At 44.1% G+C, this 17,808-nt stretch overlaps 1 protein-coding gene across 1 annotated transcript in view; it reads right to left on the minus strand.

The window, feature by feature from the left end:
* Positions 1 to 17,808, minus strand: part of Fbn2 (fibrillin 2) — a 205,397-nt gene that overhangs the window by 66,668 nt on the left and 120,921 nt on the right. Inside the window, 7 exon segments of the mRNA NM_031826.2 lie at positions 2,348 to 2,473; positions 2,977 to 3,204; positions 6,571 to 6,696; positions 7,150 to 7,200; positions 7,720 to 7,857; positions 11,221 to 11,340; positions 16,184 to 16,309. Coding sequence (NP_114014.2) covers positions 2,348 to 2,473; positions 2,977 to 3,204; positions 6,571 to 6,696; positions 7,150 to 7,200; positions 7,720 to 7,857; positions 11,221 to 11,340; positions 16,184 to 16,309 — 915 coding nt within the window.

The raw sequence follows: 17,808 nt of genomic DNA on the forward strand, positions 1-17,808 counted from the left end.
AGCATCCTATGAGGACCTCACAGAGATCCACCTGCCTTTATCTGTCAAATGCTGAATGAGATTCCAGCGCACCAGGCTCATTGTCTTTTTGATGAACTATAATTGAAGTCTTCATTAGCAATGGACAATTTGCACTTTGGTAGGCTCAGTTGCAGTTTCCGATTTCAATTTTTATTTATTTCTCCAGTCACCAGCCACACCCAAAACTTGACACGAATGGCCCTGCGATTTCTGGTGACTGGTGTTCAGCCTCCTATGGGGAACAAGTGAACCCTGTGGTAAGCAGGGCCCAGCTTTGGGTCAATATAAACTCGTAGGAGCACCACATGGTACAAGTATGGACTCTGTGACAAGACGCCCAAGGACAGCCCAGTCTTTCATCTTTCATGGTTTTGGAAAAATCCAATCATTTTCTTCATCTTATTTTTCCTATCTACAGCAGGGCTCATCTCCAGAACGAAGGGAGTCAAGCATCAAACACGGCACATACACATTGCTATATAAGCATGATCCATTCCCTGCTAGGAGCTGGCATTTTGAAAGGCAAGGCTTTCATACTGAACCCGAAGGTTGTATAGAAATTCTAACTTTCAAGATGTGGAATCAATCGCTGGACAAGCGGAGACAAGCACGTAGATGAGTAGTGACTGGTTTTCCAGAAGTGGCTGGCTGCAGAGACTGACAATCAAGGCAGGCAGGATGGGGACTGATTACCCAGAATGCCTCCAGTTAACAAGAGTGGGAACCAATAGCATTGCAGGGGATTCATTCCTTCTCTGTTCTTAAACAAGGCAGCGCTAGTAATAGCTATCTCTCTCCAGCAGTAGAGGTGCCTGTTTGTGAGGTTAAGAAACTTGTCTAATTGCACATTACTAACAAGGAAAGGCCGAGGCTAGAAGAGCCTCAGTTGCTCTGTCCATACAGGTCCAGGATGGCCTGGGTCAAAAATGGTATTTCTCAAGGGTCAGCCTGAAAACTCCCATGGTTGCAAAAATGAAGGATTTGGCTGAGGAATGCAATAGACCAGAAGGCACTGGTAGGTCTGCCGTGTGGCAGAGACTGATACATAGACAAAGACCACTCTAGGAGGAAAGGCTCTCTTCTTCCTGCACTCTGTTCTGGGGTACAGAGCTGGGAGACTGCTCTTAGATGCCATCTATCTTTAGGCCATGGTCAAGATGCTTCAGCAACTGTCCAAACCGCAATATAGTTAGCCGGCTAAGAAAAGGGTAAAAAGTGGAAGGCAGAAGGCAGGATAGCAGGTGGGGGGCAGGTAAGGGCAACGGCTGCCCTTGGGCAAAAGTCAAAGGAGATCAAAGAGGGGACAAGAGCCCTCAGAGACTTGTCCTGTAGCACAAGTGGAGAGGAATGGAGAGATAGGGGGGTCAACTTCAAACAGGGAGAGCCCATAGCTCTCTGACACTGGGGGAGGGAAGAAGGTGGAAGAGGGGCTTCCATGAGGACAGGAAGCCTGGGGACAGTCATGAAGAAAGAAGAGCTATGAAGGTCCGTCAGTGGTTCAGAAGCACAGAAAAGTTTCAAAAGCGCTGGGAAGTGAATGCAGGAGTTTACTAAGCAGCTGGAAGGGCCCCATGGAGGGCGAATGTCCGCAATGTCGGCATTCGCAATGTCAGCATTCCGGAGAACAGCTACTGATGGTGACGGGATAGGATGAAGGCTGAGGGCAGAGCAGCAGGACTAAGCAGAACTGGCTGAGACAGACGGCTGTGAACGCCCAGGCAGAGTCCAGGCCGTGCAGGCACAGGAAGGAGGCGAGAGAGACATTTTAATGGGCGTGATGAAGAAGCGCCGGGTGAGAGGTCAGAAAAGGGGGACGTCTACACCTGAACATTCCACACACAGATGCAGGCAACTCTGCACAGAAATCCCTGGTGAGCCTGGTCAGGCGTTTGCAAGTAAATTGCACGGTGTCAAAGAGAAACATTTCTGAGTTCATCTCCTTTCAAGCCAACTCGGCTAAGAATGCTGTTTGCAGGTGAGGAAAACAAGGCGAGACGCGCCTCTCAGTAACTAAGACCATTCCTGGCATACTCTTCAAATACGATATAACAGGCACAGGCTCTTAGCGGCTATATACTTTAGTATTCATATGTTTTTGAAGATCATAATTTTACATCAAAATAGCATTCTGTGCTATTTTGTAGTTCTCTCTCAAAGTTATTTGGAGACCTGGCCTTGAAGTCAAGCAAAACAAAACAGTGAGAAAGGGGGCGGGTTGGGGTGGGGTGGAGGTGGGGTTCTGTTCTCACCAAGAAGATGGACTTTTGAAAGCAGATTACTCAAGCAAGAGAGCTAGGGTTCGTTCATGGAGGAAAAATAACCTTACCAGTACAGTTCCTCTCCTCCATGTCCAGGGCAAAGCCACTGTTGCAACGACACTTGAAGCTTCCGATTGTGTTTCTACACTTCCCATAGGTGCACATCCCAGGAAAGGCCTTGCACTCGTTGATATCTGCGAGCAGAGACGGGGCTCAGTGCTGAGATGGTTGACAGGGCTGAGTCCCTCCACCACCCTGACTGAAAAACTGATCACCCTAGGCAATAACCAGGCACCCATAGACAGGGACAGCTCCCGGGGGTCTGTAATGACTGCAGAGATGGCACAGGGAAAGGGTTCACCAAGGGCGAGATGCTCCACCATCACCTGAGTCTGAACTCCTGTATGTCTGGCTGTTGCTTACTCAGATAGGGACAGAGATCTCTCTGCTGCTGAGGAAGTAGGCAGAACTGCCTCTCCTCAATCTATGCCAGAAGAAAAGTACAGGGACGGAAAGAGAGAAAGAGAATGGTGACCATTCTGTCTCCCAGCTTTTTATCCATACAGCCTTTTACATGTAACTTATAGTTTTGGACCTTAGGTTGCCCACAAATGATATGTTGAAAACTCAACTAATTCTCAGAGAGTGTAGAGAGTGGCCTGTGGGTGTGGCGGGCCAGAGACCAGCTTGTACTTACCTTTGTAAAATGGACGCCCAGTGAGGATGTCCCCTCTGTTAGCAAAGCCGGGGCCCCGGGGACACAGGGTCTCATATTCCTTGGTGCCAGGTTTGGGACACTCTTCACACTCTGTGCCCCAAGCCGCCCCGACCGCACAGCAGCAGGCGTCCATGCGGAACTTCCCGGGGACGGGGTGGACGCACTCATCCTCATCCCACTTCAGGAAGCAGTGCTCCATGCGGACATCTGCATGGAGAGCGCACATGCAGTTTGAGCTTAGGTGGGAGCACTCGCTGAGCATCCTGCTTAGCCTCACAAACTATGGGCTACCTGTACTTAGCTAAAACCGTTACATCTCCCAAGATTCTTCCTTCCTCAGTGGCCATGCCAGGTGGAGTGTACTCAAGAAAGCAGTGGAGGATGGTGGGCCTGGGGGCAGACTTAAAATGAGAAGTCGGTTTGTCACCACCTTGAATGAACTCCATGGTAACAGTCATTTAGGGAGAGTGAAGGTGGGCTCTTTAGGAGATTACTTAACTCTCACAACGAACCCCGAAAGGCACTCATGACCACATGACTCTTCCATGTCCTGGCCAATGATCACTCTCTTACTTTTGTTTCCACAACAGAACAATAATTCCAATGATGGACTCTTGTCACTACCTTAAAATAATTTTGCAGTCTTATAAGGTCTAGTTAGTCCTGTTAGGGTCTAGTTAGTCCTGTTAAGACCTAGTCAGTCCTCTTAGGGTCTATTTAGTCCTGTTAGGGTCTAGTTAGTCCTGGTAGGGCCTAGTCGGCACTGTTAGGGCCTAGTTAGTCATGTTAGGGCCCAGTCAGTCCTGTTAGGGTCTAGTTAGTCCTGCTAGGGCCTAGTTAGTCTTGTTAGGGCCTAGTCAGTCCTGTTAGGGACTAGTTAGTCATGTTATGGCCTAGTCAGTCCTGTTAGGGCCTAGTTAGTCTTGTTAGGGCCTAGTCAGTCCTGTTAGGGACTAGTTAGTCATGTTATGGCCTAGTCAGTCCTGTTAGGGCCTAGTTAGTCTTGTTAGGGCCTAGTCAGTCCTGTTAGGGACTAGTCAGTCATAAACAGTAATAGTTTCTGCACTCCGTCTGCAACTTAGTAAAATCTATAGATTTTGCTTTACTAAAACATGATATTTTTACAATGACATTGTGTTTTGTTCTGTTGTTACACATTTTGGATCTGGATTTTTGTCCCGAGTCATGTAGACATGTCAAATTCTTCACCACAAAAGGGCCAAATCATTTCTTTAAATGGATGAACATTTTCCTCTTAACTTCGATCCATACCATACTGTATGTTAGTGCTTAGCCTGTGTTACTCAGAGACTCAGAGCAGCAATGAATGGCCACAAACAGGTTGAGCCAGTACGATCCACAGACAGTATGCTCATGTGTTGGCCAACAGAGATGGAGCAACTACAGTCACACACTGTTTAATGACAGCCATGGGTAACAGGCTCAGGAGAGAGTTTTCGTAGCTAAATAAAAATGATTTTGGTGGAAGTATTCTGAGGCATGACATCATCAGCGGGCTTGAGAACTGCTTCACAGAGGGAAGGTCATCCTGATAGCAAGGTCACCATAAAGAATAGACAGGTTGACTCTTCAGTTGTTCTCAATATGGGGCATCAAGTTCTCAATCAAAGGTGGCATCAATATCTACAGCTGTCTTTAACCTCAAGTGACACACATTTCCAAGAATCGAAACTAAGAAAGTTATTCTTAAGGAGAGAGCATGGTCAAGTTTCACTTCGAGTCTACATTAACAGGAAGCAAAAGCCACACACTTGGCCACATCTCAAAGTCTCATTGGCACAACTTCCAAGTACTGATCTCTGAGTTGGCTTCACCCAGCACTGGCACTAGGGGAGGAGGGATCTTCATGAGATGGGAAGGATTTAATAACTAAATCTTAGTTAAATATAGGTGTCCCAAGGATCACTGAAGTAGTCCGCTCAGTAGTCATTCTGTGATAAATTGGAACAAATGGGTTATGGGAACCAAGAATGTAAAAAGCCTTTATATCTGGGAAGAGTAATCTGGTGTCTTTATTATGAAGATCCATATCAATATTTACACTAAGAATTGAAATAGCCAGAGCACAGGGCAACAAAACCTAAGTAGACACTTGGGTTGGCTTGCAAAAAACGCTATAATGGAACCCTGGAACCCAACGGCATGTGCGCTTGGGAATTCACCACAATCACCACTGCTCCTTTTCCTGCTTCACTGTTACGTCAGCTCACCTCCTGCAGACACTCGAGATGACATCCCTATTTTATATGAAGCTCTAATACAGCAACTTATCACTAATCTGTCCTCAGCATCTTCACGCCGCCGCATGCCAAACGCCCCCACCCCAAACTCTCTTACATCCTCAGAAGGACTCAACATAGAACAAGTTAGAAAGAACAAAATCTTTCATCAAGTACAAGGCTCACGAAAGCAGTATTTGGGTTGTAAGTAAGGCCAAGGATTGCCGTGCGAGAATGAGGACCGGGGTTTAGATTCCCAGCAATCTATAAGCTAGGTATGGAGGTGTATAGCTGTGACCCCAGCTCTGGGGTGGTAGGGACAAAGGATGGCAGGGGTTTCATTGCCCACCCAGTCTACGATTCGACTTGTGATGGACTCATAAGTGTACCAATGTATACACAGGCACTCAGAATGTACACATCCAAAAGAAGGAAATCAACCAAGTAAAAATTATTTTTCATGTTGAATATGCGCTTTCTAAATGATTCCATATGAACCACTATGCTGCTTTCTATCCAGACTTAAATATGCTGTCAAAATTAACTTAAAATGAAGCCTCTGTTAGAGTGAATTAAGCTCTGTAGTACTGCAGAGTCAACTACTAAGCTAGTAGTGGAAAAATAGCATTGATACATTTAAATACTTGAAGACCGTCTAATAGGGCATCACCACGGTCCCTATTCCGTCTACTTCCTTAAGTTCCAAACAGAACAACTGACAGGAACATGTTTGGCAAACTAAAACATGTTCCATAGCTTATAGGGGTAAGTTGTCGTTAAAAGAAGCATTTTTTTTTTGTCACATATAACAGGAAATAAAGGAGAGCTTCTTTCTCCATTATGAAACTCAAATAATTTCAGCTATGGCCCTGATGAACACTAACGCCAAACCACCATCCATAATTGTTGATAATGAGTCTGTGGGTTTTAGATCTGTAGGGGGAAAAAAAAGCATTAACAAAATCTTTAATGGCGACAGAGGAGAGAGCAGATTGATTGACATACCTTTGCCCCTCCCCCCTTTATCTGAACAGTCCAGTTGCAGTGGGCTGGAACATGGTAATGTTTTAAATTCTAGGCTTGAAATATGCCTCGTTTTCTTCTTCTATTAACTTCATGTGAACAACTCAATCTGTTATATTTAACACTGAGGGTTAAATAATAGTTCTTTTTTTTAGTCATGATTTACCTTGGAGTGATTTCCCCCTCAAAGAGTATCTCATTTAAAGCTGAATTTTCAAGTATAAAGTCTGGTTTTGGACTGGCTACCACCCAAAGGACAAGGAGCCGACGGTTAGCTCCTCGAACGTAGACAGGAATGTTCTCATCTTACCCAGACACACCCGGCCTGTGCCATCCAGAGTAAGGCCTTCAGGGCATTCACAGTGGAAAGAGCCTTTGTTGTTGACACAGCGTCCATTTGGACAGACGCCAGGAAACACCTCGCACTCATTAACGTCTGTGGGGGGGGGGGGGAATGCAGTTAGCAGAAGGCAAAAGATGTTACGAATAGAAAAAGCAGGTGTAGCCTCATTTCCTGTGTAGTGTGTTCAATCTGCAACACGGTGTGGATTATTGCTTGAGTTAGAGCAAAAAAAAAAAAATATTCCACGAGGCAGCACCAGCTTTCCTGGGCACCAGCTGTGCAGACGACCGCAGTCTTGCTGGTCCATAAAAGTGCGGCCCAGACATGTTCCCTTGCCAGCTGTTCCGTGCCTTGAAGGCTGGGGACTTCCTTATGAAATTTCCTCAACGGCATAAAGAAGAGAAATGGGAACCTCGAAGCTATTTCCTGAGCTCACTATGTTGATCACACTGAGGGACTTTAAACCGAAATCTCAGGGGCCTTGAGAATAGCGACTAGCAACATGCAAGCGGGTAGCAGTGCCCTTTGTTCATGAGTCACACCCACCTTCGCAGGTCACACCTTTGATCCTGGCGAACCCTCTCGGGCAAGCTGCATCTGTAAGAACAACAGGACAGAATTTTACTTCTTTGTAAAAAAAATACTCGGGTCTCAGGCTCAAGTAACTGTACGAGGGAATTAAATTTAAAGTGGGTCACAAAGACCCAGGTAGGACCAGTTGTCTTTGATTCAGAAAGCACTCCAGTTGCTATGGTATCAGTGTTGAAATGATTTCTCCCACAGTTCCCCTCTGCTCAAATTGACAACTGAATTAAAAGCGAACCAGTCAAGACCTCAGGGGAGAGGCTATCACATCCCACCGGGACACACTCAAATGAGGACAGAAGGTTTGAGCCAATTCCCTTTCCGAGTCTGAGATACTTAGATCCGCTCTCAGTTAAAGGAGAAACTCAAACGTACATTTCAAGAGGAGGATGAGTTTCACCGGGAACAGCTTTGGAGAGAAGACGACCTAGCAGCCTTCCCCGTTGTTTAGGATACAGTGTGAGAAGGCGTGACCACTGACTCTCAGAGGACGTCTCAGTGACCAAGTCGGAGGCCTGGTCAGGCTCCTACCTAGCTCGCAGCGCTCACAGGGGCTCCCCCAGGCAGTTCCAAGCGTGGCGCAGCATTCAGATTTCAGGGTGGCTCCGTTAATGTTCACTTCGCAGCGGTTGTCCTGGATGTTGAGCCAGCAGGTCCCTTTCAGGCTGTCTGGAAAGGAATAGGAGGGGTCGGGAAGCTCTTCTATTGGTAGAGAATGAACTCGGTGCACACCAAAGATACGTGTTCCGGCGTGAAAGGACACAAGAAGAGTATTAATCCTCACAGTCATTTTTACAGCATGTTCTCTGAGCAGACGGACATGTGCCAGCATTTAAACATGCCACAAGTCAAATACTGATCGGCACTGTCTCGTACGTCGTGGCCATTAATACGATGATGATATGGACTAATAGTCTATGGAGGAATAGTCACTGCTTCCTGAGGGTTGATTCTGGCACCAGGAATGCGGTAAATTGCCGTGATGACACCGTAACACACATGGAAAGGGATAGTGAAGAACAGACTTCTGTTTCCTTCTCACCTCATTCCCCACTGAGCGAGCCAGCCAAAATCTACATTCTAGCCTGAAGAGCCAGGATTTCCCTAGCTGAATCATTTATTGGATTAATAACTTGGAACAAAATCTAAAGAAAATAAAGATGACAGGCACCTGACGGTAAGACATGATGGTGATGTGACCAGCCTGTCACTTCTCGGTTATGCCAGGCATATTTTCTTTTAGGTGTTTTCGTTCTGCACACCTGTCGTTTTAGCTCTAGCCCCGAAAACTCATACTCATTTATACTCAATCACATAAACATAGAGAAATATAAACAAGACACAAAAAGAATCACCTAGCCATCGGACCACCTTAGAGAGCCACTCCTAATTTTTAAAATGTCCCAACATCTCATTTAACTTTTTATTTTTATATAGTGGAATCCTAGTGAGCGACCGCTTCTGACTCTGTGTGTGTTCAGGAGAAAGATTTTGATAGAACAACAGATTCTAATTGAACAAAGTAAGTGACAACTGGTTTTAAAGCAGTGCCTATACGACTACAATACTTAGTTTTCATTGGAGAATTGCAGCTTTCAGCTAAGTGTGCGTGATACTGTCAATATCCTTGATCAATGCGAATATATAGGTCCAGGTGTGCAGCTCAGAAATCTGCATTCTTGTCATTCTCCTCAGATGATTCTGATAATAAACCCTAATCACATATTGTTGCACACACCTTAGGAATGTCAAAGTATGAGAGTGTGGACAGATCGGTGAGGGTGTAGGAGGAGCTGGGTGAGTGTGGGAGGAGTTGAGTGAGGATGTGGGAGGAGCTGGGTGAGAGTGTGGGAGGAGCTGAGTTAGGATGTGGGAGGAGCTGGGTGAGTGTGGGAGGAGCTGGGTAAGAGTGTGGGAGGAGCTGAGTTAGGATGTGGGAGGAGCTGGGTGAGTGTGGGAGGAGCTGGGTGAGAGTGTGGGAGGAGCTGAGTTAGGATGTGGGCGGAGCTGGGCGAGGGAGCAGGCAGAACTAGGTAAGCATACAGAGAATAGACGTAATGGAATTTTGTGACTTTTGTAGGGAAATAAACCCAATTGGAAAGGTTAAGTAAAATAAGTGTGAAGATCAGACCCTGGTGTTAGACATCTGTCGAGATGTCCTGAGACATCCAAATAGCCAGGTGGAGACACAGGCCCGGGATTAATAAAAAAGGTGAGGATGGATCCATGGGACTGAGAAACAGCAGGGAGCAACTAGGGGTGAGAGCACACAGGGATGTAAAACGATCAAGGACAGATTGGTCATATACTGTGGTCTGAAGGTCAGGAGGATAAGAAGAACAGAGCAAAAGAAATTAGAAAAAAAAAGGAAACAGTTGCAGTTGGGATGTTCCCAATGCAGATCCTGAAAAAGTGAGTGGCGGTCTTCTTGATAGCCTACCATGAGGAATGGACAGTGGGATCTGATATTGGGGAAGCCGCTGTCCCTTTATGTCCACAGGAATCAGGGACATGGGGAAAGGGTGTAGACCCAAGACAAAGACATGGGACATGGGTGCTATCTGGCTAGAGCAGCGCAGCTCAGGAAAGGTGAACTTAACTCCTGGAAAGCCAAACAACACTTACCAGGATACAAAACTCTTCTTAGCGTCTACAAAATCACATTTAGTGTGTCTGAAGGACCAGCTCAAACTCTGGAACAGGCCTTAGTACACAGTGAAGTCACAGATGGTCTGATTTCAAAATAGTAACCACAATGTAGAATTTTCATTCCTCTACAAATTAAGTGACTTAGATCCTGTGACTAACAGTGACAGGCTCATCACTGATAGAACCACTGATAGCCCTTCTTAAAACATGTCCAAGGCCGACTGGAGAGATGGTTCAGTGGGTAAACACGCTTGCCAACAAGCCTGGTGAGCTGAGTTCTCTCCGTGAGATTCACATGGTGGAAAGGGAGCCAATGGAAATACTCGGAATTTTATCATAATGAATGAAAACATTGAAAATGTTGGCTGGAAAACGTGGTAGCATCTAGTCGTTGGCAAATTAAAAAAAAATATGACTTAATGATTTGGGAACAAATGTCTTTGTTTCATTAATAACTATAAAAGGCCTGGACAGATTCACTTTGGCTAGATAATAAGCAAGAACTTGCCCATTTATAGTTTGTTTCCTTTTAAGGTGGATGTAAGGGTGTGATGGGAATCTGGGCGTGCCTAGGAAATAGAGCCACTGCCACTAGTCATAGGAAGAAATAACCTAGGTAGACCTTGTCCATATACTTGTTTTTCTTCCTTGATCAAATTACCTTGTTCTGCATACATTATATGTCATTGCCAAGACCTGGCCTTGAGCAAGCATGACTTGTGAAGCTGAGACAGAGGAACTGTGGAGTTCCCAGTCAGCCTGCTCTGCATCAGGTCCTAGGCCAGCTTGGGCTGTACATCAAAATCCTATCTTTGAGCAAAATCATGAATGAAAGAATTGGCCTTAGACGTTTGGAGTCGTATTACCACACCTAGAGACTTCCCAAAGCAAGAGAACACTTGTCTTCCTTTCTTTGGAACCTATCAACGTGTGATCGATAAGGGAAAGAAAAATACTGAGCTCCCTCTGTGCTTCAATGCTAAAAATCTTCAAATTCTTGTCCTGTGAACTGAGTCCAAATCCCATCATGTCTTTGATTATGATGGATTCCAAGTTTTGTGATGGGATTTGACGGTGCCAATGCCTAAGGGGTTCAAAGGTAGGAAACGTGTGCAATGATCTGGGAATGAACGTCTTTGGGATGAGATTTGACTGTGCCCAGGCCTAAGGAATTCAAACATACGAAATGTGTACACATAGAAATGCTCACAACCATGGCAGCAGGTATCTACAGACATGAAAAGAAAGTGTTCTAGAGTCTAACACGTTAAGGCCTGCCTAACTTCTGCTCCTCGGCTCTCCTCCTACCAGCTCTGTCTTCACCTCAGGAAGGCTGAGGTGTGTGATGACCTCCCGTGTAGGTCATCCGTGTAGGAATCTTACCGATGCAGATCAGTCCCGTGGAGCTGAGCTTGCTCCCAGGCGAGCACTCGCAGTGGAAAGAGCCCAGGTTGTTCCTGCAGGCCCCATTGACACACGGGTTGCTTTCACACTCATTGACATCTACAACCCAGAAGGAAAAGATTCCGTTAGAGCTGCCATGTGTTTCTGGAAAATATTATTCCAGCAAAGCCAGACTGTGCCAGAATGTCTGGTAAACTTGGCTCTTATAATTTTAATATGGATATACAAGGCCTAAAGTGAATAGGGAATGCAGACATGTGTTCCACAGCACGGATAGACCTCGACATGACTGGAGACTCAGTAGGACCATAAGCAACAGCCTGTTCAGAAGAGGGTTCAGCATGGGCGCCTTCTATGACTCTCACTACATACAGTCGATCTGTCTTGCTCTGTTGAAGGTTCTAATTCCAGGAGCAATTATCAGGCACAACAAAGGTTATTTATTTCTGACACTTACACTTCTGTGAAGCTTTGAAGTCAAAAGCACACACCAACATTGGCTTTAGTTCTGAACCCTTAGAGGCAAACCAAGAAAAAAGAACTGGGATATCAATCCTGGCTACAGAATTCTCTCCAGTTGTCATCCACCATTCTCTTTCTTGAGCTCTTTATAGCTTTATGATTAGTTAATTTATTATTTTACACAACCAACTTTGGTAAGATATAAAATAGGAAAACTGGGGCAGAGTGGGCAGGGGGAGTCGCTCAGTGGTAGAGCATGGGCCTTGGGCCCTAAATTCAATCTTCAGAACTGTTAGAAATAAAAAAAAATTTCAATTACACTCAACAGAACTTTGTAAGTACTGCTTGTAGCCTTAAATCAAGTAATATAGCAGTAATCTAAGCAAATCCTGTTGGTGACAAAAGCAGACATCATCACAGCGCACATGCATTTCTTAATAGGCGAATTGCTCAAGGTTATAAAATTAAGTCGCCCAACACTCGAGTCAATCAGAGGTAACACAACTCTGAGTTAAAATGTGAACAATAACATTGAGGACACTTTCTCTACAAATTCAACCACCCATTTTTCAGGAGTCATCATGGAGCTCTCATCTCCCCTTGCTAAGTTATTCCAAACATGTCAACATCCCTCTAGGTTATATAAGAGTTTCTTCGATGCCAAGGAGACATTGCCCTCCATACATAGGGCTCTACTCTAAATATTGCAGAAGGCATATAAGTAAAGCTGGAAGGTTCTAATTCTTGCCCCTGACTATCTCAAAAAAATGTAAATAAACCGGTCCTGAAAGGGGGGCAGGCTCAGAACTGATTGCCAGCCAATGGGCTTAAAATAGCTGTTCAAAACTCTGTGTGAAAGGACCAAAGGCACACTAATGTGGGAGAGGGAAATGTCATGGAAGCCTAACTGTAAACAAGAAACTATAGGCACATAAGGAATGCTGAGAGTCAGGAAGAAAATGACTGATTATCTGACACTAAGTGGTCAGCCTTAAAATTATATACATACAAGTAACATATGGACTGAGACGGTTATATTTATATATTTAGAAATACACACACATACACACACACCACCACCACCACCACCACCACCACCACCACCAACTAAAGAAACAGGTCATGGACTTGACAGACAGGTTCATGGGAGGTGTCAGAGTGAGAAGATAGACAAGGTAAGAATTATATAGCTGTATTTTAATTTAAAAAAATCTATGTAGAGATATTATTGCTACTTCAGAATGACTGCAGAGGCTCTTGAAGTATAAATTATTGGGGGAATACAAGTACATTTTGCATTCAGATTGTTTGCAGTAGAAAAAGACCTCCTACTAGGGAAATAAAAGTATTTATAATAATACACTAATTCAGAGTAAAGCTTTTTAATGAAAGCAAATGCTCATATGTAATATTGAAATCCTTCTATGACCATCCAAGAGCAAAAGAAACTAGATGTGCAGGAAAGAGGTAATCTGTCTGAGGGTATTCCACACTTAATTCTCCAATTAATTCATGTGTGAAAAGATGTCCCCAAAAGAAAAGTGCCCGTGTCATAGTTTTACAAAGATTCATTTTGAATTAAGCAATGGTGAACTCAAAAACTATAAACACATACAGGGACAAGTACAAATATCAGCTATTTAGTTCTCCCTTAAATATGATGTTTTTTATGGTATAAATGTCATGGAACCAGAAATTGAAACAGTTCACTGTACATTTCTGGAAATAAACTTCAAAGCACATCTGGTTTACATTTAACTAGTTATGTCACTGGAAACACAATCTAAACCACAGGGTTTGATGTAAAAAATTTAACTTTCAGACTCTCCAAGCTCAAGCAAATGAAATAATTTTTTTTGTAACTTCAGCCTAAAACACAGAGGAACATCCTGCTTATTGTTACTGTTGTTTATTATATATTTAAATTAATCTACTGAAAACATGAATTACATGAACAGAGAAAATACATACACAGAAAGCCGAAGTTTGCAATGAATCTGGTAATGATTCGCTGTCTAGCCCTTGGAAATTAGGGAAGAAAGAGTAGAGGAGAGAGAACTCCGGCTGACAAATTGACTGAGGCCAATGGCGGAAGTCAGGAGATTCAAGGAGGGAAGAGGTGAGTAGCCTCTGGGTCTGTACATGTGTAGTATTTGGGGGGAAATCTTTTGATGAAACACAAGTAACATTGTGTAAAAAATTTTGGGGGTGAAAGTTTTCTGTGTAAATCTGTTTTTACTTTTAATTTCCACCAATATCATAAGTTTGGAGCTAAAATATTTCTCTATTATTTCATCCTTATTTATATACCATGAACTTCTTTCCTATGAATGACAGATGAGAGTCATTTCCATATCAAAGGCAAGGTTGAGGTTTATTAAGAACAAGTGTCCCGGGTTGGGGATTTAGCTCAGTGGTAGAGCGCTTGCCTAGCAAGCGCAAGGCCCTGGGTTCAGTCCCCAGCTCTGAAAAAAAAAAAAAAGAAAAGAAAAGAAAAGAAAAAAACAAAAAACAAGTGTCCCTTGAATAAAATAAGTCAAGATGTCTCTCTAACTTTTCTTGTTGGTTGATTTGCCAAGGAAGCGCCTTAAAGGTTATGCGGCCACCCAATATTTCACTATTAAACATCATTCTGTCTTTTACCTGTTGGGCAGTTCACCTCTCAGTACCTTCAACTCCATCTCACTTGCTTTCACAATTGAACCAGACTCCAACCACTGGGTTTCCATTATTCTCAAGCGATCACCAGAGGGTATGGTTGGTACGGTTGTGACAGAAAGGTTGTTCAACAGACCCAAGAATGCACAGTACTGAGCTGATTGGGAGGACGTCTCATCTGCTCTTACTTTTTACATTTCCTGAGATGTAGATAAACCTACTCTACAACAGAGAACTGAACTGGTACAGTGGATAAAGGCAGCAGAAAGTGCAAATACCCGGGGGGCTTGGGTGTGTGTGTGTAGGGGGGGACGCCTGCAATCGCTTACCTCATCCTTTTGTGGGGTGGGCGTTATGGGGGAGGAGACAGGGACAACACAGGGATCTGACTAGAGAAACTTTTCTCAGAGCGAGGTTGAATGGTAACAGGTGTTAGGGTTGAGAACAGAAGCCAGAGACTGGAAACCTTCCCAGGCACTGCTGAGGAGCCTGAACTGGTTTTACTGACAGATGCCCCTCACTCTTAGGAAACCCCATGATCATCTGTAAAAGAGGGGTCAAGTACTCCAACCCAGGATCGATGGGTACGTCCTGCCAGACCCTGCCAGACGACCAGGGAAACGGTTACCTCAGTTAAGTTTAGGAAAATGTGACTTTATGTAAATGACTATCCCCCCCCCCACCTTTTGGCTAATTACTGTTTTTCAAAGGTTTCCCCTCCACACACGCAGCTCAGCCCAAACTTAGAACTGTGCTCTGTAATTGTGCTCTATTGACTTCAGCTGAGACGCTTATGTCGTGGCTGCTTCTTCAATGGTCCTGACTTGTTTCTATCCACAGGAATGCTTTGAAGTTAAGAAGACGATGAAGAGAGGATATGAAGCCTCCATTTTTTTTGCATAATAACGCTATTGCACTTTTCCCAGCTGTGATGTCACTGAGGGACAAGTCCACCCACAGAAATGGGAAGGGTTATTCTGCAATAATTAATAGGAACTTTCGTAAAACACGTTACTCTTTGGAAGTCATAACTGGGTTTGAGCATATTATGGGAGCGCCCGGCAGGCCCACAGAGTGTGAAGAAACTACAGGGGGATAACGAATGCTAGTTAAGGAACAGATTATTCTGAAATACCACCATGATCAAGATACTGAATCATGACATCATAGCCTCATGCACTCATGTCATAGCCCGCATCTCACTGAAAACTGAGAATTCCTCAAGCACTCAACTGTTTCCTTAGGCAACTTGCACTGTGTAGAAACTCACGGCATAAAAGAAGTCTTAAGATATCGAGCGATGGTCTGCAAAGCCAAATAATGTCCTTTAACTTGTCACATGCAAATGATAATTTTAATAGACTATTTCAGCATGGAATTAGTTTCACATAGACTCCAAATATTTTTCTGGGTCAAGATTTTGACACCATCAACCATCTATTTCATAATAAAGGGGCCAACAGTTGAGTCTTTTTGGAATGAGGCTTTGTAGGTTAATGTGTCATAGTGATTTTTATTTAAAGGGTAAACCAAGCAAACAAAATCAGATATTCTATTTTAACGAGTAAAACGATAGGGTTCTCTCTCTCTGTTGGTTTTTCTAACTGCTTGTGGATAGACTGTGTGAACAGAATGAAACCAATGGTGTTTATAAACCGTGTTTACATGAATGCCATTTCCAGAACTTCCAAAGCCGTGGACAGAGGTCATAAAACAAGGACAACGTCCACACACGTGCTTTGAGCACATTGGTTCCCTGTGACTGATTGACATTGGTGCTTCCTGGGCTAGGACTTGCCAAGTCAGGGAAGATAGTCCTTACCTTCGCAGGTCTCTGTCTCTGTCCGGAACACATAGCCAGGGGGACACGTGCAGCTGTAACTGCCAGGGGTATTTCTGCATAGGCCATTGTCACAAAGCAGCCTGTTTACCAAGCACTCATCAATGTCTGCAGGCAGCCAGTGGAAGAGAGGAGACGGAAAGGTTAAAGGCATCATTCACAGACCTCTCATGCTTGACTTTTCTTTGTTTTACTGTCCCAGACTCTCCTCCTCTCCTCTCTGTCTCTTTATACCACACTAGAGCAAACACACCCAGTGCTATTCAAATGCTATGCTCTTGTGCTGGTGAATGCTTTAAAAATCTTCTGGATTCCTTGGGAAATGCACAGGACTTAGTAAGGCTCATCACTTCTTTCTCCTTCCTTCCTTCCTTCCTTCCTTCCTTCCTTCCTTCCTTCCTTCCTTCCCTCCTTCCTTCCTACCTCTTTTTTGGTTTTGTTTTATTGGAAACAGACCTCACTATGTCGGTCGGGCTGGCAGCGAATTCACTTCCTGTGTGCTGAGATTACAGGCGAGTTACACTGCCTTCTTATCAGCAAGTATAATTACCAAGAGGAAGAAACAATAACTATGCTTGGGGGATAAAGAGTTCCCTTTGCTCAAGGTTATGTATTTTACTCGTGCACACCATTGTACTTTGTCAAATGGTACAGCGTCACCCCAATGATACTGAAAATGGAGACCAGAAAATGACTTCACATATCATTACCGTAGGCAGTATCACCTTTTTGTTTTGGTTGAGTTTTTCCCGCTTTTATGTTTTGCTCTGACTCTGACTATTAATATGAACTTTTAAATTAGAATTGTACAAACCCAGTCAGTTTTCTATGAGGGGTATGGCCTCTAGAAGTCAACCATTCTCTAGCGGATGGTCACACAGCCATACATATATGCGCAGCACAGGGTGGACTTGACATGTAATTCCTTTTTTTTTTTTTAAGGAAGGTAGGAAGTTGGAAGGAGGCAGAGAGTAAGGGGTGGGTGTGGGAGAGGCTGGGGGAGGGGCAGGAGATGTGGTTATGATCAAAATGCACAGTATGCTCATATAAAATTGTTAATAAATTAAATAATATTAAAAATAGAACTAATTCCAAATGAGGTCACATCCTGTGCTATTGAGCTTTAAGGACTCTGAAGCACGTTCGTTGAGGGATTCAGTTCAGTTACCTGAGAAATGGGTTAAGGATGAGTCAACCGTTTGATAAGACTCACACGTTTTTATATTATGTGTATGGATGTTTTGCTTACATGCATGTATGTTTACCATTGTGTATGCAGTGCCTATGGAAGTCAGCAGAGGACATCACTTGTGAACCACCATGTGGTTGCTGGGAACTGAACACCGGTCCTCTAGAAGAGCAGCCAGTGCTCTTAACTGCTGAGACATCTCTCCAGGCCCTTCATTTATAAATTTTAACAAAACCACACACTGTGAAGTAGTACAGTCATGCCACCTGTGCGCAGAGTGGGAACGTCCACAGAATTCCCCTGGTTTTACGAGGCTCCCACTCACGTGCTCACCTGAACTCTTTTTTTTTTTTTTTTTTTGTTCTTTTTTTTCGGAGCTGGGGACCGAACCCAGGGCCTTGCGCTTCCTAGGTAAGCG

The sequence above is a fragment of the Rattus norvegicus genome, chromosome 18, assembly GCF_021556685.1.
Source record: "Rattus norvegicus strain SHRSP/BbbUtx chromosome 18, alternate assembly SHRSP_T2T, whole genome shotgun sequence".
NCBI lineage: Eukaryota > Metazoa > Chordata > Mammalia > Rodentia > Muridae > Rattus > Rattus norvegicus.